Source organism: Sinocyclocheilus rhinocerous, unplaced genomic scaffold, assembly GCF_001515625.1.
Source record: "Sinocyclocheilus rhinocerous isolate Xijiao unplaced genomic scaffold, SAMN03320098_v1.1 scaffold193, whole genome shotgun sequence".
NCBI classification, from domain to species: Eukaryota; Metazoa; Chordata; class Actinopteri; order Cypriniformes; family Cyprinidae; genus Sinocyclocheilus; species Sinocyclocheilus rhinocerous.
The window spans coordinates 315674-341031 of NW_015627585.1; the positions used below are offsets into that span (position 1 = coordinate 315674).

Sequence of the window (25358 nt, forward strand, 5' to 3'; positions counted from 1 at the left end):
TTTCTTTCCCAAAAAAATAATAAAAATTATACTGAATGGAATAGTGTATAATGTTAAAATGTTAACATTTTTTATTTCAGATAAATGCTGATCTTTCTATTCATCAAAGAATCCTGAAAAAAGTACTCAGCTGTTTTAAATATTGATTATCAGCAAATCAACATATTAGAATGATTTCTGAAGGATCATGTAACATCAATGTATGGGAAACACTGGTAATGTATATCGAAATATCGGAAATGTGTTTAAAAATCATATCACCGTTATTGAAAAAAATTATACCGTGATACATATTGATATTGAATTATTGTCCAGCCCTACATATTCCTCAGCCAGTAATACTGCAATGAATTTAGTCGCTCAATACTTTTAACTAGTGGGAAGGGAATAGAAACACAGAGATTTAGAGGGGGCACAATGGGAAGAGTGGTTGGTGGGAAAGGCAGCGTGGGCACGATCAAGAACCTGCCGCAGTTCAGCCACTTCCAACAGCTCTTCCTCCTCCTCATCATCCTCACTCACACACTCTGTCCCCTGCACCCACACAGTCACACCAGAGAAAGCAAAAGGGAGTGATCTACTGTTACAAAGCAAATCCCCTAGAGATAAAAAAAGAGACACACACAGAAAGATGGGAAGGGATGTATCATGATAAAGAGAGAGAGAGAGAGAGAAGGCAGAGAGATGGATCTTTAGAGATGGAGAGCGGGCGAGTGTGCAGGGAAAAAATGGGAGGGCGAGCAAGCCAGTGAGCAGGAGAGGGAGGGAGAAAGAGAGAGAGAGAGAGTGGAAAACAGTGTCGCAGTCGCACACGGCTGTGTGTGTGTCTACAGCTAATCATTACCAACAGCTCCTCGATGAGACACTTTCTGATGTGAAATCGGCCAGGCAGATGTTTGGCTGACAGCTGCGTGAGACGCGCTCTGGATTTCAGAGTAATGGACTGATGCGGTCAGCAGTGCAGGTTGTGTCACAGAGCTTTTAAGACAGGTAGAACCCTGACAGATTGGATACTGAAGGCCTTCAGCTGTCTGAAAGCAGGTTTTGTGCTCATTTGATAAATATTTTGCAGCTGTGCTTAATGGGTAAGCTCTGGCATGCATCTCTCCCTCCCTCCCTGTATGTGCCTTCTGTTGTATGTGCATTGATATATTTATTTTTTTTGATAAGGGAAATCATTTTTTCCCCTTTATTTTTAGTTCCTCCAGTTGCGTTCGTGCAGCGGTTGCGTTTGTTTCTTAGCTAGGAGGATGCACTATAGATTATGTAATGCAAAGAGGATTAAAGCTCATATTTTGTTCTTTCTCTCTTTTTTCCCCCCTGTCATCCAGCGAGGACGTGTGCAAACATGGCTTCACGGTCATCGTGGACATGCGTGGCTCCAAATGGGATTCCATCAAGCCTCTGCTGAAGATCCTGCAGGAATCGTTTCCCTGCTGCATCCACGTCGCCCTCATCATCAAACCAGACAACTTCTGGCAAAAACAGAGGACCAACTTTGGCAGCTCCAAGTTTGAGTTTGAGGTATGGTGATCTTTCAGTCTCTTACTTGTAGGGTTGTGTTGAGAGGCGTAGCTGGAGGTGGATGTTGTTGCCGTTAGAGCTCACTGTCCATCACTGCATATTCACATTTTGAGAGAGGGTTTTTTTTGCATGTTTTGATTATTGCATGCTTTAATATACTATAATTAGTGTTGTTCTTTTAACCTGGAAGATGTATATGAGCAGTGTTAAAATCAGTGCTTTTGGTTGTGGTCATGATATTAATTTTGAAAGAATTTAAGGCATTTCAGTGTTTGCAGATTACTAATATTGTAGATTATTCCCGCAGTCCTCTGAAATACCAGGTGAAATGGCTTCTCTGCTGCATTTTTTCGTCGTATTAATTAATAATCTGCGGGTTTGTCTGTGACATCCGATCTGTGTTGGTGTGAGCATGTGAAGGCAGCTCTGGTCGTGTGGGAGTGTGTGGATGTTGATGTTCTGTCGGTGTGTGTGTGGGTTGACTAGATGAATGTAAATGTGGATGCAGCAGAAATGCTTTTTCTGCATATTTCTCTGCATTTGTTATATATTGAGCTGGCTCGATTGCATGGTGTTGGTGCAAGTTGTTTTCACTCACAGAGCCGTCAGAGTGGAAAGCTTTGTTTTTATTTGAGTGCAGTGGTGTTTGTTTTTATTGGAGGAGAAGCTTGTATTTGTGTGTGCGTGCATTCAGTTTGACAGTGAAAAAAAAATGATGGCTCATGTTTCCTATGGCAAATTTCCTATGCAAGAGAATAATGTTTTAGATCAAATGATAATTAGTTTCTCAAACCACCATGAATAAAACATGATTATGCATGTATTTGATAAAGACCAATCAGGATCTGGTATGTTACAGTGACATCATCACCTACAGTCATGTCAGAATTACCGTGTAAACAAAAAAAAAACCTTGAGATTCTGCTCTGAGCTTCACGTCACGTCTTTGGACTCAGAAATTGTGTCTATGGCAACGTTCATAACACCAAAAAGATCAATGTGTGGCTGTGATGTGAATGACAGTAGATTCTTCACTACATCAGTTTTCTCATGTGAAATATTGAAGAAAAAATAAAGGGCACCAGGTAACAGTGTAACAGTATATTTGTAACAGAAATATGAAGAGGTAGCCAAATAAATAGCCTTTTAGGGTTTTACATGACTCCACAGCAGTCAGATGGGAGTAGTCAGAGCTTTCCAGTAAAGGAAAGTAGAATATTTTTGACATTATATGAATTCAAAAAGCCCTGTTCACACTGACAGTGATTTATTCCAGTTCCTATTGCTAGATGGCCTATTGGTATTAATGGGCTACACATATGAAAATATCTATTGCTGGTAAAATGAAGACAGCAGTCAGTTTTCAACAATAATTAAATTTTCTTTCTGCTGGAGAGAATGTTTGTATGTAAACTGCATCATATAATGAACAAGCTCTGCTATCTTCACTCGTACTGGTAGTCGCCGCATCACATTTACATAGAGGTAAACGTTTCTCAGCGATTTTTTTCGATAAAAATGTAAACAAAAATTGCATGAAAAACTGCAATAAAAATTAATCCATATAGATTTTTTTTTAAAATTACAATTAAATGACAAAACCACAGTTACAATTCAAATAAAAACTTAAAATATAAAATAAAAGCTAATTCAAAATATTAATAAATATTATAATAGTATAAATATAATAAATTAATATTATTATTTAATAATTAATATAATAAATAAAACTAAAATAACATTGCATTAGAAAGGCTTAAAGGAAGTGAGATATTCCTATGATTCTGCCTTTTAGATACTTTGGCTAATCACAGGGCAGCATACCGGTGTGTCAGTTGCATATATTCCCCAATTTGCCCTATTTGGCCGCTTTTCTGTGATATTGTGCGTGAATTACAGTGGGAGGATCTAAAGCACTCCCTACCATCTGGTGGTCCATGTAAGTCCAAGCAAGTGTTGAGCAGAACACATGATGAAATGTTTCTGGTGGGCAGGGTCAAGGAATTTGTCATAGGAACGGCTGCAAGCTCTCATCTCGCCCACTGATCATGACATGCCACATTTCTCATAATTACTGAACAAAAAAAGAACAGAAGGCAAAAAAAAAGCAAATGCAGTCCATAACTCACATTATTCTCATTGCAGTTAATGGACAAATGGGCAGCGTGCTCATGTTGATGTGTGTCTGTGAAAGGCTGCAGATGCCTGTATGGCAGCAGGACTTGAATTGATGAATAGTTTTAGACCACATTTACCTTGAATTCACAAAAGAGACCCACACCTCCGCTCTCTCCTCTTTCACGGCTCTGATGAAGCCCACTCGTGCACATTTGTTTTCTTTTTTCTGTCCTCCCATCTATTCATTTGTAGAAAGAATAACACACTATTTTTTAGTCCTCTTAGGGCAGACTAACAAAATGTGTTCAGAAATAAATGAATGGAAGAGTGGAACTTTTCTGACTTCATTTTGTTACTGAGTGAATTGATACACACTTGTGCTCATATCAGTATTGTTAGCTAACTCTGAAATAAAAAATATTGCTGAAATAAAATGTTTAAGTTGAAGTACTAAAATTACAAAAAAAGAAAGAAAAAACTAATAAAATGACAAAAGCACATAAAAATTACTAAAGCTTAAACTAAAATGAAAATGAAAATATAAAAATAAAAGCTAATTCAAAATATTAATAAATAATAGCTATAATAGTATATGCATAATACTCACTCACTTGCGCTTGTTATCCTAACCAGGTGTGAAGTGAAAAGTGACATGCCATAAAAGCTACCTTCTCCATGTTTAATCCATTTTTTGCCTTTTCAGTTATCGATGCAAATACTGAAAAAATGAACAAACAGGCTGATGACAGGACATTTTATAGATTGTTTCTACTGCATTAAATCCCTTTTCTCACAAAGGACGGAAGCAACAATATCATAGTATTCACTTACAGAAACATTTTCTCAGCTGACGAACAATAAAAACATTGACAGCCCTAAAATGAAAATATAAAAATAAAAGCTCATTCAAAATATTAATATATAATAGCTATAATAGTATATGCATAATACTCACTCACTTGCGCCTGTTATCCTAACCAGGTGTGAAGTGAAAAGTGACATGCCATAAAAGCTACCTTCTCCATGTTTAATCCATTTTTTGCCTTTTCAGTTATCGATGCAAATACTGAAAAAATGAACAAACAGGCTGATGACAGGACATTTTATAGATTGTTTCTGCTGCATTAAATCCCTTTTCTCACAAAGGACGGAAGCAACAATATCATAGTATTCACTTACAGAAACATTTTCTCAGCTGACGAACAATAAAAACATTGACAGCCAATCAGAATCCACTCGACTTTAAAGAGCTTGAGCAATTAATGTGGAAGATGATGTAACTGCAGCATGTGCTTATCATAAACAAAACGTTATTGTGCAATGATGTGGACCAACGTGAAATCTCATTGGTCAACACTGATATTAAACATCAGATACGTTCTGATTGGATGTGGATGATTTGCCACAGTTTCACGTTCAGCATGAATTTGTTGCGAGACACTTAATGCATGCTTGGAGCATTGCGTAAGCCAAAGTTGATTATTTTAACACTTTTACAAATTTTGTATACATGCATATACATTTGTATACAGATTTACATACTACCCGAGGCTCCTTCCTGCTTCAGGTGGTTCAGAGCTGGTTTGTGTTACTGCAGTGCTGGTGGTGGTGATATCGCCCTTTCTGACGCTCTCAGGCTTCATGCTGGGAGTCTGTCTGTCTCTAGGTAGTTTGGACCTCAGGCGGTCCCAGAGTGCCTGTATGAAATTAGATTTATGCCCCCGGTTAAAAATAGCAGTCCCGCCTTGCTGGTCATTAACAGAGCCTGGAACGGCTGCATCAATTCACATAGGATTTAGGGCATTGGAAGTCATATTGTGCATTCTAGTACTGTGCATATTGATTCATTTTTATATTCCATCCACATCCTTTCTCTCTACTCTTGCTGTCCTTTTTCTGTTCCTTCCATTCCTCCATCACACCCACCTTCAGACCACCATGGTTTCCCTGGAGGGCTTATCTAAGGTGGTAGACCCATCCCAGTTGACGCCCGACTTTGAGGGCAGCCTGGACTACAACCATGAAGAGTGGATCGAGATCCGCGTGGCCTTCGAAGACTTCATGGGCAATGCTCGGCACCTGCTCGCCCGTCTGGAGGAGATGCAGGAAACGGTCACACGTAAAGACTTCCCACAGGACTTAGAGGGAGCCCGGCGCATGATAGAGGAGCATGCAGCGCTGAAGAAGAGGGTGATGAAGGCTCCCGTGGAGGAGGTGGACAATGAGGGCCAAAGGCTGCTGCAAAGGATTCAAAGCAGCGAGAGCTACGCTAACCGAACTGTGCCAGTGCCGCCAGGGCAGAGGGAAGGGCAGGGACAACCCAACGCTGACACCCAGGGCCTGGTGCCCCGTATTTCAGCCCTGCTGGAGAAACTACACAGCACTAGGCAGAACCTGCACCAGGCCTGGCACATCCGCAAGCTGCAGTTGGATCAGTGTTTCCAACTCAGGCTTTTCGAGCAGGATGCTGAAAAGGTGGGAACCACACATGCTTGCCCAAGAAACATAAAGCAGTTACAGCTTTGCTTGCTAAGTATTATATATTGTATATTGTCAGGTTTCACTGTGTGTGTATTTTTACAGTATTTATGGCATAATGATGAATTCCACCAGAAATATTTTTGACTCATCCCTTGAAAAAAATTTCAAGTGACAGTTAAAAAGGCACTTAAAATGGAAGCAAACAGGGCAAGACAAATACATTTCAAATTCAATCACAGGAATGAAATGGTTGATAAATAACTTGATTGATATTGATATATTAAATGAATTAACCATAATTCATTTTGTGATTCCAGAAGTTTTAAGAAATATGTTCTTATTATTTAATTTCAGATTAAATCTTGACTTTATCTTTCTTGTAGAATTTTAATTCAGATTATCTTAATATATTAACTATTTATTAATTTAAATACTTTTAAGTCATCCTGTGGCCCCCTTGGAAGTTTGTTGAGGTCCCCTTGTGGGCCCCTGTCCCCCTGATTGAGAACGACTGCTCTAAATTGAAGCAAACCCTGCGTTTGCATTCTGAGGCTACGTTTACACAACAACGATGTAGTCAAAAACGGAAAAGTTTTTCCCTTGCATTTTAAAAAAGTTTCACGTATACACGACAATGTTTTCAAAACGATTCGCGTTTACACATATCCGCGAAAATGGCCAAAAACGCTGTATTACGTATGCCCGGCCAGTAGTTGGCGCTGTCACCTTGTTAGTAAACAGTACCTGTTGCCGTGCTGTTGTTTGTAATATTGGTGAAGTAAATCTACACTTTGCTGAAGAAGCGTTAGCATACTCTTAAACAGCAACAACAGTATATATACTCCGCCATTGTTGTGTATGTTTGTTCGCGCTTGCCTTTAAAATCGACACGTACTGCGCATGTCTACATACCTAAACGTACTACGCACACGCATGACGTCACCGTTTTCAAAGATTCCCATTTTGGGTGTTTACACGGAAACGACAACGGTGGCGTTTTCAAAAACTTGCACTTTGAAACCCGTTTTCAAAAATATGCCTTTTCAGTCCCCAAAACGCCATTGTCGTGTAAACGAACAGGCAAAACGCATAAAAAGTTTCCCGTTTTTGGCTGAAAACGTTGTCGTGTAAATGGGCCCTGAATCTGCACACATATTTACAAAAGTTCTCACTAATTCATCTCAGTGTTTCTCATAGTGGGTGGAAGATTTGCATGTTGCTAGGAAACCAGCAGCTTTTCTTTACTCCTGAGAAATGGGTCATTTTTATGATTTTCTATTTTTATCCATTTCAGCTATATGAACACAACAATGCCCATGCTGAAACATGCTCCCAACGGGATGTCTTACATTACAAGCACACACATACATGCACTTAACCTGCTTCCAGTCAAGTGTGTGATTGCTGTCTCTCTGCAGATGTTTGACTGGATCATGCACAACAAAGGGCTGTTTCTGGCTGGATACACTGAGATCGGCAACAACCACCCCCACGCCATGGAGCTGCAGACCCAGCACAACCACTTTGCCATGAACTGCATGGTGAGAAGATTTCAATTGAGCTTTCACAAACGAATAAAAGTGTCACTGTCACTGCATCACTACGTACATCCTGTTTCCTGTAATGCCCCCACAGCATAAACCTAAGCGCACACAGCCGTTTCTTTTACAAACCGGCTAGACTAGGATTTTTCTTCCATTTAAGCTGTGTAATGGTGTAATGGTTTTCATTTTTTCAATGTAAGAGCCGATACTTTATTCAGTGATGGTGACTCATCATATAATCAGAGATGGAGCATAGAGCAAGATCCACCTAAGTGCTTCCTGTTTGGGTGGCTGCCCACCAGCTGTGGGCCCTGTTGGGGCGTCCTTTAAAAAGCTCCATTACTGTAGAGAGAAGTATTGATCACTTCCTGTTTAAAGAGGCAGAAAGAGGATGTAGGCATATTGAGCTCTGATAAGTCTTCAGATGTTGATATAAAAGTTTAATGATAGCATTAATTTACTTTTTATGTTATAAGCCGTTATAAGGTATTTTCCAGAACCATGTGGTTAATGGTTCATCACTGATTTTTTTTCTCCTAATTAAATTACCAAAGTTTGAGGTATGTATGATTTTTTTTTTTATGTTTTTGAAAAGAGACCTATGCTAAAAAGTACAGTTAAACAATAATATCATGAAATATTATTACAGTTATTAATTTCTTCTTTAAAAGAATCTTACGGACCCAAACTTTTGAATGGTAGAGTAGTTCCCGTGTCTCTTTATTGCTAATGATAAGGGCTACTTGAGAGAAAACGGAGACAAGGAATCAGACACTCATTCATTTTCAATGAGCAGTTTTTGAATGTTGTGCCTTTTGTTATTGATCAGAAAGTAATCAGACTTGCACACTACTACTGATCTTCTCCTGATGATTGACTTGCATATTAAACAGAATCTGCTGGGATGTATAATGTTGTCTTCTAATAGCAGTGTTTTGTGAACAGTCTGTTCGAAAGCAGTTATTCAAAATGTGATATTGTGAAAGGACATCAGTTTGAATTAGTGTTGCATTGATAATAAAATTGTGGTTGATACCATGAAGCTGATAATTCGTTTTATGTTATAGTCAACAAAATTCTATACTAGTTGTCTGAATAAAAAATAAATAAAACACTAAAAACCTAATGATTAATCGTTTTGTGTTGGGATTGTGTTTGGTAGTAATTTATTTCCTCTCCCACAGAATGTTTATGTAAACATAAACCGCATCATGTCGGTGGGGAACCGTCTGCTGGAGGCGGGCCACTATGCGTCCCAGCAGATCAAACAGATCTCAGGTCAGCTGGAGCAGGAGTGGAAAGCCTTTGCTGCTGCGCTGGACGAGAGGAGCGCCCTGCTGGAGATGTCTGCTACTTTCCACCAGAAATGCGACCAGGTTAGAGCGAACACTTGCAACATCTTCTCATAATGATAACTGATACCAATGAGGGCTCAGCAGAGAGATCAGTGTATGTGTGACTGATTTTTCCTAATTACTTCTGGAGCGAGAGAAAAGAGGAATGGATTTCACATGCTGTTAAAAGTGAGTGATTATCAGACTTTGGCTTCGATTCATTTAGAATACCAAATAAAGCATCAGCAAGAAATTCAAAGACAAGATAAATTCAGGAAAGCAAATACAAGATCTGTCTTAAGACGTAGTGAACTGCCTTCTAAGTTCGTGAAACCTCATAAGTGGAAACTCGTAAGGCTTTACATAGATGACAGCATCACATGCAAACTTACATAGCACTCTGCACAGCATGTGCAATTGATTTAAATGGAGTTTGACGGTAGCATGTTGCTAAGCTAACAGCACAATACTCTAAGCATAAAATACATAGAATACATAAATATTGAGTGAAACAATTATAGTGAGCATATAATATAATGAAATATAATGAGAGGCTGTTTTTAATAATCAAGCCTTTTATTTGGAATGTCAATATTCACTTGTCTGTGCTGAAAGTGAAATAACATGATATTTGAGAGACTGCAGTAGAGAGGACAGGTGAAGCTTTCTTTCCCTGATAAAATATTCCTCTCACACATGCAGTGTTTTCATTGAGATGCTATATCAACAACAATCTCTCTTCCAGAGATTTCTATTCCTTTAAGCCTCACCACAACTGCCAATCACAAGGCAGTCTGGTTTTGGCTGTCCTCATGCATGAGATTCTGTTTGAGTTGAGGAACCAGACGCTCAACCCCGTTCTGCTCTTCATCTGTGAGGAAGAGTGAGATGAGATGAAAGACGATTTGATTTGAATTGACATTCAGAGTGCGGCATAAGAAGCACGTCTCTCACCATGTCCTGCTTTTGCTCTTATTAGTTTGAACTCATTCCATTTCTTTTGATGTCAGAGCTCTATATGGACATAATATACTGGAATATACAATCAAATATGCACATGTTGTACACCATTGTGATGAGAGTTATGAGATGTTCAATTTAGAACTTGCCTTTATTTTAAAGTGAATTTTTAAAGTACATTCTGTTTTAAGGTCTCGGAATGAATTTTAATGAAGATTTGGGGGGAAATCTTGTTCTGAGGAGAAAATGATGTCAAGAAATCACTTTGTATGTCTAAGTACACTTTAGATGGAAAAAAACAAGCTGTTCAGATCTTCCTCAGAGCTAGTGTTGAACGGTTACATAGCAAAGCTTTGAAAATTAAACCAAATAAGTTGGATTGGGTATTTTTGCAAGTGGATGCTTGATCGTGGATTTGGATGCTCCCATTGGTCAGTACAGAGCTGCTCCAGTCAGGTGCATGTAACTTTATTATTTTACCTTATTTTATATTGTATGTGTGAATTGACAACTGCGACTTCTACTTTCATCCCTCCGCAGTGTTATATTCTGCTAATAGCATGAATATATTCTGCACTAAATAGAATTACATCAAATAAATACCTTATTTACAATAGAATAATATGAGCAATTTTAGTCTTCTTGGCACTTACAGTTCCAGTCCATTACCTTGTGGTTGTTCATTACTGTTTCTGAAGTGTACATTACTGTACATTGCAGCTTTTATTATAAGGGGTTTAAGAGGTGATATTATTGTTATTCTGTTGTAAATGTGTGTGTATCTGTGTCTTTCTACAGTATATGAGTAATGTGGACTCATGGTGTAAAGCATGTGGGGAGGTGGATCTGCCCTCTGAGCTACAGGACCTGGAGGACGCCATCCACCATCACCAAGGCCTGTATGAGCAAATCACCGCTGCCTACTCTGAGGTACTGAGACGTACGTCTCGAAATCACTAAATTGCCAGACACTCTTGAAAAACCGTTTAAGGGAACTGATCGCAAAGTAAATGGCACTAGCACATTATAGCAATTACAGGCACATCTAAAGTGGCAATTTTAGGTTATTATAAAATATAGTGCTATTAAGAGTTGCTATGCATATAACAGGACAATTTCATTTAGTCGAATAGGTTTGTACAATTGTTTTCTCATCGTCCCGCTCGTTTCCAGGTGAGCCAAGACGGAAAAGCCTTATTGGACAAACTTCAGCGCCCCTTGACCCCTGGCAGCGCTGATTCGCTGACGGCTTCTGCCAATTACTCCAAGGCGGTGCACCATGTTTTGGACATTATCCATGAGGTTCTGCATCACCAGAGGCAGCTGGAGAACATCTGGCAGCACCGTAAGGTCCGGCTGCACCAACGTCTGCAGCTGTGTGTATTCCAGCAAGACGTTAAGCAGGTAAAACGTACACACATACATATACATTCACCTGAAAATACCCCACTAGATCCACGTGAGTGCAGGTGTGGTAGTGAGAACTGCACGTGGCATTTCATAACACCCTTGGGGGACAATTTAAAAAGCATCAAGATGATACAATGGGAGGAAATGATATGAGAGGGTACTACAAAAGAAAGGAAGTAGATTCTGCATGAATAGCTGAAAAGACACCATAGGCAACTGAGCCGTGTTACCAAAGTAACTGTCTCTAACATAACATTTCAGTAGTTAATATCAGTGAGATTTCCTGATTTTTGATACTAATTTTCATACATAACAAAACTATTTTTGTCAAACTATTTTCATTATAATGCTTGTAATACTTACAAAGTGATTTTTTACTTTATATTAAAATAAATGAATGATAATGGCATGTATCTTTCAGGTTTTTTAAAAATTAATAAAGATTTCCCATGTAATTATTCAATACATTTTAATAATAATTTAAATCTCATAATAAAAATAAATTCATTTTTGAAAATAAAAATAATATAACAATATAAAATAAAAATAAAATAATTTTTAAGTTATGTAAAAAAAAAAAACTAAAATAAATATCAATAACTAAAAAAAGATAACAAAAGGAAGACTAGTATAGTTGTTTCAATTGACATGGTACTGAAGTACCAGTACTTTTTATATCCCTCAGTGTACTGCAGTGTGCAGACTTTTTCTTTTTTGAGATTTTCAAATTCATACTTCTGGGCAGGCTTTAGTTTAGCATGTAATTACTGTTACCACTGCCTTTAATACAGGAGAGAAAACACCACCGCAAAATCTTGGCTTAAGTTCTCTGGGATTATAATTGTTTACACACAAACAGAAATAGTCATGCGTAATTTAAAGTCAAGGATAAGCTGCTGCCATAACGTTATACTAGGAATCTCTCTCTATTGTACATTGTGTTCAGAGGTTTAGGGCCAGTTTATTGGTGCAGAGATTGTGGTTTTCTGCAGCGAGGTATTCGACCAAGAGAATGCAGAACGGCTAATTCTGTGGCTGAGGGAAAGTGTTGCCATGGAAACCACTATTCGGGTGCTGGGGATGCGAAGAGAGGCAGAGAAGGGAGAGCTAGACTGTGAACGACACCTTTATGCATAATTTTTTCTGTCTTGGACCCTGCAGTATCACCTGTCATGGTACCTTGATTTGACTCCCATTACCGTAAAATCTATCTGACAGGACACATTCTCACCTAGAGAAGGACCGGAAAGCTCTGCTGCGGTTTCACAAATTAATACAAAATTTTCCGCTTGTGTGCATTGTGTGTGTGAGTAGGTTCTTGACTGGATTGAGAACCACGGTGAGGCGTTTCTCAGCAAACACACAGGAGTGGGGAAATCTCTGCATCGCGCTCGAGCCCTGCAGAAACGTCATGAAGACTTTGAGGAAGTTGCTCAGGTTCGCCACTCTAAAATCTCCCCTTCCCTTCAGGTTTTATTTGAGCAGGCTTCTCTGTATTCTTCCATGCATAAATTAAGTCTAAAGCACAACTGATAAGGAATCACTAGACATAAAATAACACACAATGTTTTTCCCAACTACCCATTTTTAAGTTTTTTTTTAGTGCTGGGTAGATTAAAGTAAACTGTAGTATGTCATTGATTACAAATTGAAAATGAAAATTGTAGTTAGTGGTGTAATCTATTACATTACACATTTAATGTAACACATTCTGACTACTTTTTGATGACTCTTCTATTACTTTTTCAAAATGTGTTAATCACAGTTTTGAATAGGAACATTTTGTTGATTATAAAAATATAAGAAAGAAAGAAAATATGTTCTATCCTTTATCATCAACCAGGTTGAGTGCATTAAATGTCAAGGGTTCCCAAACTGGGGTTTGTGAAGGAACTGCAGGGGTTTCGTGAGTTGTTGAAATTAATTAAATTAAATCATAAAAATTTAGCTCAAAGAAAAAAGAAATAGTTTTAATATTAAAATTTTTTTGAACACTAAAAGTAGAAATATTTTGTTTGTGTACCTGCATGTCGATGTGACCATTAACCGACATCAGAAAACTTCAATAACATAAATTATTGAAATATTAAATTAAAATCTCAGGTGAACTTCAGGTCAAAATAATGTATGAATAATTTGTTATAATGTAATACATAAAAAGTAATTGTAACCTTACTTTAAGCATGTTAAAATGTAATATAATCTAATTAAAAGTACATAATTTTTGTGAATCAGTTTAAGTAATCCATATAACATGAAATTAGTATAACAGTTATATAACTGATCACTGCTAGTAGACTAGTCCACGGGTTATTTTTAACCTTATGGAAATTATTTGATTTGATGTGATTATGACTGGTCTTTTGTGGCAGAACGACTAGACTAGTCAACTAGTCAGTGCCTATCATCATAGTCATAGACCATATGTGTCTCCTCTTTATCAGAATACATACACGAATGCTGATAAGCTGCTTGAAGCTGCGGAGCAGTTGGCCCAGACAGGTGAGTGTGACCCAGAGGAGATCTATCAGGCCGCCCATCAGCTGGAGGACCGGATCCAGGACTTTGTAAGGCGTGTGGAGCAGCGAAAAGTCTTGCTAGACATGTCAGTGGCTTTCCACACTCATGTTAAGGAGGTAAGAACTAGGGATAGTTGAGTAGTTTAGTCTAAATTAAAAAATAGTACCTTGAATATTTTTTGCAGTCCAGCAAAAAAAGGGTTGAATCAAAAGACGCAACCTCTCGGGACAGTTTCAGCATATGTTAAACTGTCAGCATGTTAAAATCCTCTCAGGAAAGTTAAATTATTTGTCTTCAAATTCATGTCTTTAAAGCACCTCTGGAGAGCATCTCCCAAACATAACCTCAGTAATAAACTTCAAAACAATTCGCCTGAGGCCTCAGATTGCCTGCTCTGAGCAATGTTGCCGTTTTTATACATAATGGGATGGTTTTTTGGTGACTACTGTGATTTTTGTGCCATAAAATGATTTAAATATTTAGCATTGTTATTTGTTATCTTTTGTGTGCACCATAAGAATGTCAAGTGAACAATAATTGTATGATTCCAGTAGAGTCCAAAACGTGTCAGACTAGTTGGTCATTCAAAGTTGTGAGAGTGTGTAGTTTTACACATTTGCGCAAGAACCGGATACATTAACACTCAATATCAGATCATTAGTAACTAAATTAAATACGAGATGAATGTGCAAATTGCAAAATTATAGAGCTGTAGAGAATTATCTAGAGCTTTCTGTGCAAATTATAAAGTGATTAATGCATGTGTCTATTGCGCATAGCTGTGGACGTGGCTGGAGGAGTTGCAGAAGGAATTGTTGGACGATGTGTATGCCGAGTCGGTGGAGGCCGTTCAGGACCTGATCAAGCGTTTCGGGCAGCAGCAGCAGACCACACTGCAGTTCACCGTAAATGTCATTAAAGAGGGAGAGGATCTCATTCAACAACTCAGGTGCACAATCTTCTCATCTGTCCTTCCCTTTCATGTCTCCTCCTGCATTAAATCCTTTAAATTGCTTTTTTGTTTCGGTGTGTTTGATTCCATTGAAGTGTTGGATTAGTGTGAAAGCCATCTTTTGAAATCTTAGCACATCAAGGAGCCACCTAGGAGTTTTAAGTTTGCAGTCGGAAGCCTAGAGTGAAAGACCGGGTGACAATAAAAGTAATCTTTCTGTTGCGGCATCTTCAGCAGTTCCTCACAAACAATACAACCAGTGTAGCCCCACTTAGAAAAAGATAACTCTTATGAACTAGTTCATTTTAATGAATCAGTCAAAAATGCTCAGAATATCAGTGCTGAGCTTGAATCAGTCAAACAACTCATTTGTTGAATCGTTCAAAGTGATTCTGGGCCATTTTGTTGTGTCCAAATCGATATGAATCAAGAACCATCTTATGTGTTCTTGATGCGCAAAGGACTTTCATTGTAAATATTAAAGATACACATTTGGGACATATTTTTGCTGTAATAAATAATGTTACTTCAGTTTTTAAAAAAAATTACAGCATATTTCCAAAAAGTAGTTTTTTTGTGTATGTTTAGGACGAATTACTCTTTAAGTACTAGAATAATCGTTAATGGAATTGCTAAGTGGAATCGGAATTCTATTCAGCAGTGTTTTTGTACTCGAGCAAACCATTAGTCATTCTCACTTGACCAAACCTTTGGATGGTTCAAGCACACATTTGGTCCCATCCATCCGCTAGCATCCACTTTGCATTTGGAATACTGTACTCTCTTTACATTACTGTAACTTGGTGAGTGACTGTGCATCTGTGCTAGTGTTAACAGTCGGTCACATGTATAATCTGCATGTGGGAAGAAGAACGTGAAGGATGAGATTCAGTAAAGATAGATGCTTCAACAGAAAGTTAAGCAGGAGAAGGAGAAGGAGAGAGCACCAGAGGCTGTTTGGAGTGGAGTCTCTCAGCCCCCACAGGGCAAACTCATCGCTCCGCTTCCAGTCCCTCTCACGTGTTCAGCTCTGCCACATTTCATCAGTACAACTCTGAATCCCTGACTACCAGCACTACTGCAGTGGGCTGCACAGTACTGCAAAATAACAAGATATTCAGGGCTTAAGGAATGGTTTGATGCATCCCAAATGACTTATTTTTATTACATCATAATAGTAATTTTATAATAATGGATTTAGAGTTTTGAGGAAACATTTAATATGTTTGGAGTTTGATTGACATGATCCAGAAAAGAAAAGTGTGGTTTAAACATTGGACACCAAAGAGAAAAGATATTACTAATGCTGTCAATAAAAAAAAATATTATAATAATTATTGCTTATATCAAGTTTAAATTAAATGTTACATTTTATATTTCATTAATTATATCAAATCAAATTTACATTTTATTAAACAATCTATTTTTATAGTATGTATGAAATTATATGAATTACTACATTTTAGTTTCATATAATAACTGGTGCAATCCGTTGATCGTTAAGAAATTAAATCGAATTAAGTCATATGCTGACAAATAAACTTTTTATTTTTAAATATTTATGTAATTAATTGCAATTCTTTCAACTTATCAACATATCACTTAATTAGATTTAATTTCCTTCATTGACATGCACCAGTTATTAGAATAATAATTTATCATTTTTTAAAAATACATATATTTTTTAAATATAAATGTATAAAGTATAATTTATATTGTTCGTTTTATTATATATTTTTATTATAGTATTATGTAATATAATTTAGAATTTAATAGTAATAGTATAATTTATATTATATAAATTATAATTTATATTATTATAATTGCATATAGAACAGAATAAAGTAATATATACAAAATATGATGTTTAACTTTTAATATAAACCTGTAAACATTGATAAGTGGCTAATTGCAATTAATTTGGTATTTGATTAATTTTATATATTATATTTGTTTTATGTTTTATATGAGAAATTATATTATAACATATTGTATATATTCAATTTGTTTTTGTATAATAACTGGTACAGGATTTTTTTTTTTTTTTTTTTTTTTTCTTCCTCCTCCGCTTGCAAATTGGTCTCTATGCATGTGATTTTGAGGATGGCTATCCCTCCATGTGCATTTTCTCTCTCTCTCGCTCTATTATTCTCTCTTCTTCTAGTGTCTTACATAATCCTGCTTTCATAACCGCCCAGTTAATTATGCAGAGGTAATACTTAAACCCCTAGAGCCCAGAGGTACAAACAGAAAGGTCCCAAGCTCACACCAACACACAGAATGCCCACACCGCAGAGACATTATGCACTTACACAAGCTCTCCACAGGAGATATCAGGATCTCAGCATCGCACTCAGTTACTCACATTACAGACGTAAGACTGCCATCATAGTATTTGAGTCTAATCTAATCTCGAGTCGAAACTCTGGTTGTGTTGAGGTTGTGAATCGGTGATGAAAGTGTTGATTATTCTGTTATTCCGTATGAAGTCCTCTCAGTCACGCAAGCCTTGCAGTATGATAAAAGCACATCACCATGGGAACAGACTATCCGCAGCAATCCAGCATTGAAGCATCAATTAAAGCAAGGGCCTTTATTACCCTGATAACTGTGATTTTACTTTATTACGCCATTTGTTTTTAATAAAGTTTAATCAGAGTTAACCCGCTTGTAACCTTTGTGATGGGATGAAAGGACTCTTCCGTCTTTCTTCTATCCCTTACAGACTAATTTGAAACTCTTACTTCCTCGTTTTCTTACCCCACCGCCCACCCTTTTGTACAATTCTTACTAAAGCGCTCCCTGATAATTAACCTTTTTAATGAAAAGAGGATAATATTGCATATTTTACATAATATCTTTCCAATGGGCTTGTAATCCTCTCTCCCATTCGCAGATAATGCTTTTAGGACCATATAATTTCACATTTTTAATGAATTTTTAATCTCATTAGTGCTGACTTTTTGTTTTAATACTTTTAAATTTCAAGCCTGAAGTCACATACTCTTTCAGGCCCTAATATTTGTCAGTTTTCATTCGTTTTAGGTTCAGTATTCTGCTGATCATTTACTTCTATCCCATGGAGGTTAGAGCTGCACAATGAAACAAAAGTTTGATTGATTGCGGATGTGACAGAAAATAAACATTTACAGTAATTTACAATCTATTTGCCATTTGAAAACTTTTTAGTGAGTCAGCAAAACCGATGCATGAAACAGTATTAAACATAAGATTGAATGTTTGTAACAGAAGTTTCTATAGCAACGTTTTCTCTATTCATCTAATATGATTTTATGTACAAAAATAGTCTGAATTGGTAGCTATGAATTTTGGTTGATACTGAACCAAATGAGTTTAGTTTAGATGATAAAATAGCATCTCAAATGGTAAAAATTTGCAGAAGTATTATAGAATCTAATGGATGAAAACTTCTTTTTTAATAAATCAGTCAAACAGATGCATTAATCAGTGTTAATGCTCATGAGGTATAACAACTGAAATCCTGAGTACACTGGAGGTCATTTTTGACCTGTCTGTGCAAACAAAGTACAAATAGAGAAAACAACAAAAATTCCTCAAATTCCGTAAGACTTGGGCTTGAAAATTCCTAACATTCCTTAAATGATACTATTTTTATTACAGCTTTGACTTTCCCAAAGGACATTATTGTAAGAAGTAAACATGTTTCTTCCTGTAGCTCTTGCACACACCAGAACAAATTAACCTTTGCTGTAACAGCTCTTGCACTGTCTTCCTGCAGAGACTCGGCCATCTCCAGCAATAAGACCCCTCACAACAGCTCCATCAACCACATCGAGAGCGTCCTGCAGCAGCTGGATGAGGCTCAGGCTCAGATGGAGGAGCTCTTCCAGGAGAGGAAGATCAAACTGGAGCTTTTCCTTCAGCTCAGGATCTTTGAGAGGGATGCCATTGATGTGCGTTCACTGTATACTTGATCAAATGTCTGTGGGGGACAGTGTGTGTTTTTCATGGAAATAATTCAATGGAAATGTCAATTCTGTCAACTTACAACATATGTCATTCCATATGTTTTTCTTTCGTGGATACTTAAATCCCTATTCATTTTCATTGTAGTACTTTTCTGTTCCACAGAAGAAAAAGTCTTACGGATTTGGAAATAATGAGAGTAAATAATGACAGAATCTTCATTTTGAGTGAACTATTCCTTAAACTAGGGCAGTATCACCATCAGCACACAGTTTGCGACTCACTGATGTTTAATATGATTTACTAGCAATTAATAAGCATAATGATGATCTGCACCCAAACGTGATTACTCCCTCTTTCCTGTTTGCACACTTACAGAAGCACACACTCAGGGAGTTTATAAAGTGATGGAGGAAGTTACACACACATTGCCCTCAACATATAAGAGCAAGTCAGGACAGGTCTTTTTGTTTATTGTCCTGGGTGATCTTGCTGTGTCTGCATTAGTAATAATGACTCTCAGACTGCGCTCATATGTTGTATCTTATTTTCCAGATTATCTCAGATCTCGACTCATGGAACGAGGAGCTGTCACAGCAGATGAATGACTTTGACACAGAAGACCTGACGCTGGCCGAACAGAGACTGCAGCACCACGCTGATAAAGCCCTGACCATGAACAACCTTGCCTTCCATGTCATCCACCAGGGCCAGGAACTGCTGCAGTACGTCAACGAGGTGCAGGCGTCTGGTGAGTCAAACATGCCACTATGGGCTAATAGCTATTTGCACTTCAGGTGCAAATTTGGGGTTGCTACAGTTTTTCTTTGGAGAGAAATTAATACTTTTATACATAACATTTATCGAAAGTGACATTAAAGGCATTTATAATGTTACAAAACATTTTCATTTCATTTCTATTCCTTTGAACTATACATTCATTCAAGAATCCTGAGAAAAATGTTTCACATTTTCCACAAAATATTAATCAGTACAACTGTTTTTAACATTGATATTAATAGGAAATGTTGCTTGAACACCAAATCATTATATTTGAATGATTTCTGAAGGATCATGTGACACTGAAGACTGGACTAATGGCGACTAAAAAAATCAGCTTTACCATCACAGGAATAAATGGCATTTTAAAATATATTAAAATAAAAAAAAGTGATTTTATATTGTAATAATATTTAGCAATATTACTCTTATATAACTTTTTTTTTTTTACTTTTACAATTTTGATCAAATAAATGCAGCCTTCGTGAACAACTTAAATTCTCAATTAGCTGTGAGTTGTTTATGATCATTGTTTTGAACCTACACTCAAAAAGAGTGTAGAAAGAGAGAAAACTGAACTAATATATACCGAAATAATACATATATATATCTGCTGTATACTACCAGTGGTGTACTGTAACGAAGTAATAATACTTCGTTACAGTACTTAAGTATTTTTTGGGAGTATCTATATTTTACTTGAGTTTTTATATTTCAGCCAACTTTTACATTTACTCCTTTACATTTTCTAATTAAAATGTATACTTTTACTCCGATACATTTCCCCGAAGCATATTCGTTACTTACTACAAAATAGTAAGAAGTCAGAAGAACACGGACTGCAGGAAAGCAGGTTTGACGAATCAGTGGTCTGGCGTTTTCAAGTTAGACTCCAAGCCGTGTATGAACATTTTTTATATATATTTATTTGCTTCTTTTCCATTTTGCATTTACTTGTACTTTTACTTTCAATATGTTTAAGATTTAAAAAATACTTTTCATACTTAAGTACAATAAATATCACATACTTTAAGACTTTTACTCACATAAATGATGCTATAGGTCATTCTCAGTGGTCAGTGGCCACAGAGCTGTGAGGCAGTATGCATATGTATTGGGCTATGTACATTTTCCGATTGCAGATATACATGTTGGATTGTAATGTTGCTCTCACCGTCATGGGAAATGACAGTTACGAGTCGGCATCTTCTACAGCACTTCTGTGCTCATTTAACTTCAACTGTCCTTAAACAAGAGTTTTCATTACAGCAGTTTCATGATTGTTATGGAATAACATGAGAGCTGAAAATGTGGTCGTTTCTTCATGGTTTCCAGGTGTCGAGTTGCTGTGTGACCGTGATGTGGACATGGCCACCCGTGTACATGATCTGCTGGAGTTTCTACATGAGAAGCAACAAGAGCTGGACGTGGCCGCAGAGCAGCACCGCAGACACCTGGAGCAGTGTGTGCAACTGCGCCACCTACAGGCAGAAGTCAAACAGGTAATGCACAGGCTGGTTCAGAAAGAAATACTAGCTTATTGCATACTGCTGAGTATATATTTTATACTGCCGACTGTTTTTGAATATGGTATATTACACTGCGCTGATTTGTGTTTGCTAATCTCTTCACTTGTTGCAGGTTCTGGGTTGGATCCGTAATGGCGAGTCAATGCTGAATGCAGGTCTGATTACGGCCAGTTCACTTCAAGAAGCTGAGCAGCTACAGAGAGAGCACGAGCAGTTCCAGCATGCTATCGAGGTTAGTTCTCCTCATATTTAGGTTCAAACCTTTTCATTCTTAATCTTCTTTCACCTCCCATTTTCCTCTTTTTCACCATTTCCTTGCCTGTTTCTTACAATGGACTCATTACTGTAATTGTAATAGCTCAAACCATGATTATTGTCAACATGTATTAACTAACATGCCCCTACATATGCATACAGATGTTTCTTCAACTAAGGGCACTTTTTGACCTGTGGGCTGCAAACATAAACTCAGTTTTCACTCTAATTACTTTAGAATTTGTCCACTAATAATGACCAACAATTTCTTTTTTTCTACACAAACAAATGTCATTACCACCACGTGTCAATATATGTATTATTTACCAGCATTCTTTGGTGTAAATATTTTAAACATTTCTGAAATAAAAGGGCTGACTCCTTTGTATTGCTAAGGCTAATTTAATACCTAGTATTTATACAATTAAATTATATTTTCATTTTTTAAAAATAATTTGACAGAATTGTGGCTTGATTGGAAATGACACGTGATAAAGAGATTCTGTGATATTTTAAGTGATTTTAACTTTTTTCTTTCTTTTTCTTTTTCTTTTCTTTTTTTATCCCCATATCTCATATTTCTCAAGCTTTCACTCACACTGTTGTCTCTTCATAAGTCCACAAACTTTCTTTCTTAGTTATACTACATGTGACTGTACACCACAAATGAGGGACAGATGTAATTTATGTAAAATAAATAAATGGTTTATGTCACACTTTGTTTGGATTGTCATGTTTTTAAACATTTTTACATTTTTTTTTTTGTACTATTTATAATTTCCATAGTTTAAACATTTTAATTTGGGTCTGGAACAATAGTAAAACAAAATCTATACACTATCCTTCAAAAGTTTGGCATCAGTATATGAATATGTTTATGCAACACGGACACATTAAAGTCAATAAAGACTTTTATAATATCACAGAAAATTTCTATTTCAGATAAATGCTTTTGAACTTTCTATTCATCAGAGAATCCTGAAAAAAAAAAGATGTATCATGGTTTCCATAAAAAATATCAAGCAGCTGTTTTCGTCACGTGACACTGAAGACTGGAGTAATGGCTGCTGAAAATCCAGTTTTGCCATCACAGGAATAAATTACATTTTTAACATATATTAAAATAGAAAAATTTTCATTTATTTTTTTATTTTTTTATTTTTTTACAATATAATGTTTTTGCTGTATTTTTTATTAAATAAATGCAGCCTTGGTGAGCATGAGAGTCTTCTTTTGAAAGCATTTTTAAAAATCCTACTGACCCCATGCTATTATAAATAGTAATAATAACTGGCAAGTTTCCAAGAGAGTTTTAATGTGACCTTTACAACGTTAAATATACAACGTTAAATCTTATTTAAGAAAAATCAGCTACTTGAACCTAAAAGTGTAGTAGAAGAAACACATGCACACAGCTACATGAAACCTCATAATGTCTGAACATATTGATTGATGCTTTAGTCGGCCGTTTATCTGCAACTGGAGCTCATGGCTGACCCTGACATGCCCTGAGCTCCTGCACAGACAGCCTGTTTGCTCTCCACTTCCCCCCCTTTAATGAAGAACCAGGATAACATCAGATCCGCTGTCACTGTATCGCTATTGGGAACCTGAAGGCACAAAACTGCCTATCAAAGGAGCATTCTCATTTCCTCCTACCATCAGACTCCCGTTCTTGCCCTTTCTGTTCTGAATACTGAGGGATGCTCTGTTTTTCAAGATAGCATCTGTAAACCACACTTTGGGGACGAATAATGAACTATCAGTCGTATCTCACCGTCTGTTGTCTTAAGCCATCTGACTCCTGCCCCTCTATCTTTCTTTAATCTTCGTCCATTCAGGCCTGCCGTTTCAGTTCTTGTCTTTTTGTGTTTTATCTGACACGTTTTCTCTTCCTCTCAATAGAAAACCCATCAAAGCGCCCTACAGGTCCAGCAGAAAGCCGAGGCCCTGCTGCAGGCTAATCACTACGACATGGACATGATCCGAGACTGCGCCGAGAACGTGGCCTCCCACTGGCAGCAGCTCATGCTGAAGATGGAAGACCGGCTCAAGCTGGTCAACGCATCTGTGGCCTTCTACAAGACCTCCGAACAGGTCTGTAGAAGGGTTTGTGTGACTGATGTCGTGTCACAAGTTGTTGTCACGTCATATCTGTGCATTTAAGCATAGATTGAACATTATTCATTGACCAATCAGCATCCAGGTCTTTTATAATTCATGCTGTAATGAGTTTAAAAGGCCAACAGGCAGTTGAGGGCTCATCTTCCTGTCTATGCTGTAGGTGTGCAGTGTGTTGGAGAGTCTAGAGCAAGAGTACAAGCGTGAGGAGGACTGGTGCGGTGGAGCGGACAAACTTGGGCCCAACTGTGAAACCGACCACGTCACCCCCATGATCAGCAAGCATCTGGAGCAGAAAGAGGCCTTCCTCAAGGTAACTTATCCAAAACCAAAGGGCACATCATTCCTTTGAGTCAGATCGATTCACATTCATTCTGACAGCTCTAACTGAATCATCTAAAGTCAGGCAGTCAGTAAAACATACAGAAGGTATCGAGATACTTAACACGGAGTACAAAAAGCGCTGGATGAAGTAGATATTCACCTACGAACAGAAAGCTACTTTTTCAGAGGTAACTTTGAGAAGATTCGGCTACAGCTGTGTCGTGAATAAGCAGCCATTCACACCAAAAGTGTTTCCGCCCATACGCCCATTTTTCAGGTGTTTTCCTATGTGAACATGCGGTAGATGGACATTCAGCTATTTTGTTGCTCTTTAAAACATTTAAAACGGGTAGTTTGGTCTAAAGAATCTCAAGTCTTACAGCAGTGTGTAATGGTTACATGAAAGCCAGACATACTCTAGCAAAATTAAAACTTCTCTTTTTAACACAAGCATAGATTGAAATTAAGCGTTGTTTTGACAGTGTTTGGTTGATTTCTCTGTTGCATTCTGTGTTTCAGGCATGCACCTTGGCTAGACGGAATGCCGACGTGTTCCTAAAATACATGCACAGAAACAGTGTCAGCATGCCGGGGATGCTGAGTCACGTCAAAGCACCAGAGCAGCAGGTCAAAAGTGAGTTTTGGCCCACCTCTTTGTCAAAACAGTCCAGATAATGACTCAGAAATATTGCATATAGGGTAATATACAGTCTGACTGTGTATTATCCTGCTTATGAAACAGCTATGTACTAAATATATTAATAAATGGACAGGAAATATTGATTTTGTTAACTTATTTTGTGAGAAGTTGGAGGCTGTGAAGTGATGCAAGAGACATCACTGGGATAGCAGTCAATTATACAGTTTACCAGACATTATGCAAAAATATATAAACTGTAGAATACCACAACTGACCATTCAGAATCAAGCATTCCAGAGAGACATATAATAAACACACGGTACCCCCTCATATGTCCCTGTATTTCAAATCCTGTTCCACTTTTCAAACCACAAGGTTACAGATGCTGCCTCTGTGCATGTTTTCCTCTTATTTACCAGTCTTCCCTCTGCTGGCTCTCAGGAGATATGACAAAAACACAGTCTGTCTTCACCATAGGGGTTGAGATCCAATTCTTGTTGATCTTACGTTTTTTTTCTGTGAGCCATCTAAAATAGTTCTGGTCTGCCATCTAATGGCCGAGCAGTGCGCTGCACCCTCACTTGAGTTTTTAGCAGCTGTCCCACTTTGGCCCACTTTAGCCCAGTTTAGAATGTGTGCATTGTGAATGTGGCCCTGTTCTGTTCTGAGTATGCTTACAGTGACTCAGATAAGGAAACCGTAAATGGGTCAGGCCTCCGCCGTTCAGAGAGGGCAGCTTACTGCAAAATGGTGAAAGTATTACTCCACTGGGGATCGTCACTTTACCTTCACACACACACACACACACACACACACAAAACATTGTAAAGTGCATCTGCTTGTATAGCTGTTTTATCTTTAGTGCTGTCAATTTAACATTCATTTAGTCAAATGTATTCATATTTGTTTAATTATGTA

The 25358-nt window shown here is 37.4% G+C and overlaps 1 protein-coding gene across 1 annotated transcript in view; it reads left to right on the forward strand.

Annotated features, from left to right (window-relative positions):
* LOC107731729 (triple functional domain protein-like) overlaps window positions 1-25358 on the forward strand; it is a 79434-nt gene that overhangs the window by 24866 nt on the left and 29210 nt on the right. The window contains 16 exon segments of the mRNA XM_016542893.1: window positions 1332-1524; window positions 5575-6117; window positions 7542-7664; window positions 8852-9043; window positions 10760-10891; window positions 11135-11365; window positions 12686-12808; window positions 13816-14007; window positions 14671-14840; window positions 18604-18778; window positions 19347-19542; window positions 20907-21073; window positions 21213-21332; window positions 23261-23452; window positions 23640-23789; window positions 24320-24434. Coding sequence (XP_016398379.1) covers window positions 1332-1524; window positions 5575-6117; window positions 7542-7664; window positions 8852-9043; window positions 10760-10891; window positions 11135-11365; window positions 12686-12808; window positions 13816-14007; window positions 14671-14840; window positions 18604-18778; window positions 19347-19542; window positions 20907-21073; window positions 21213-21332; window positions 23261-23452; window positions 23640-23789; window positions 24320-24434 — 3014 coding nt within the window.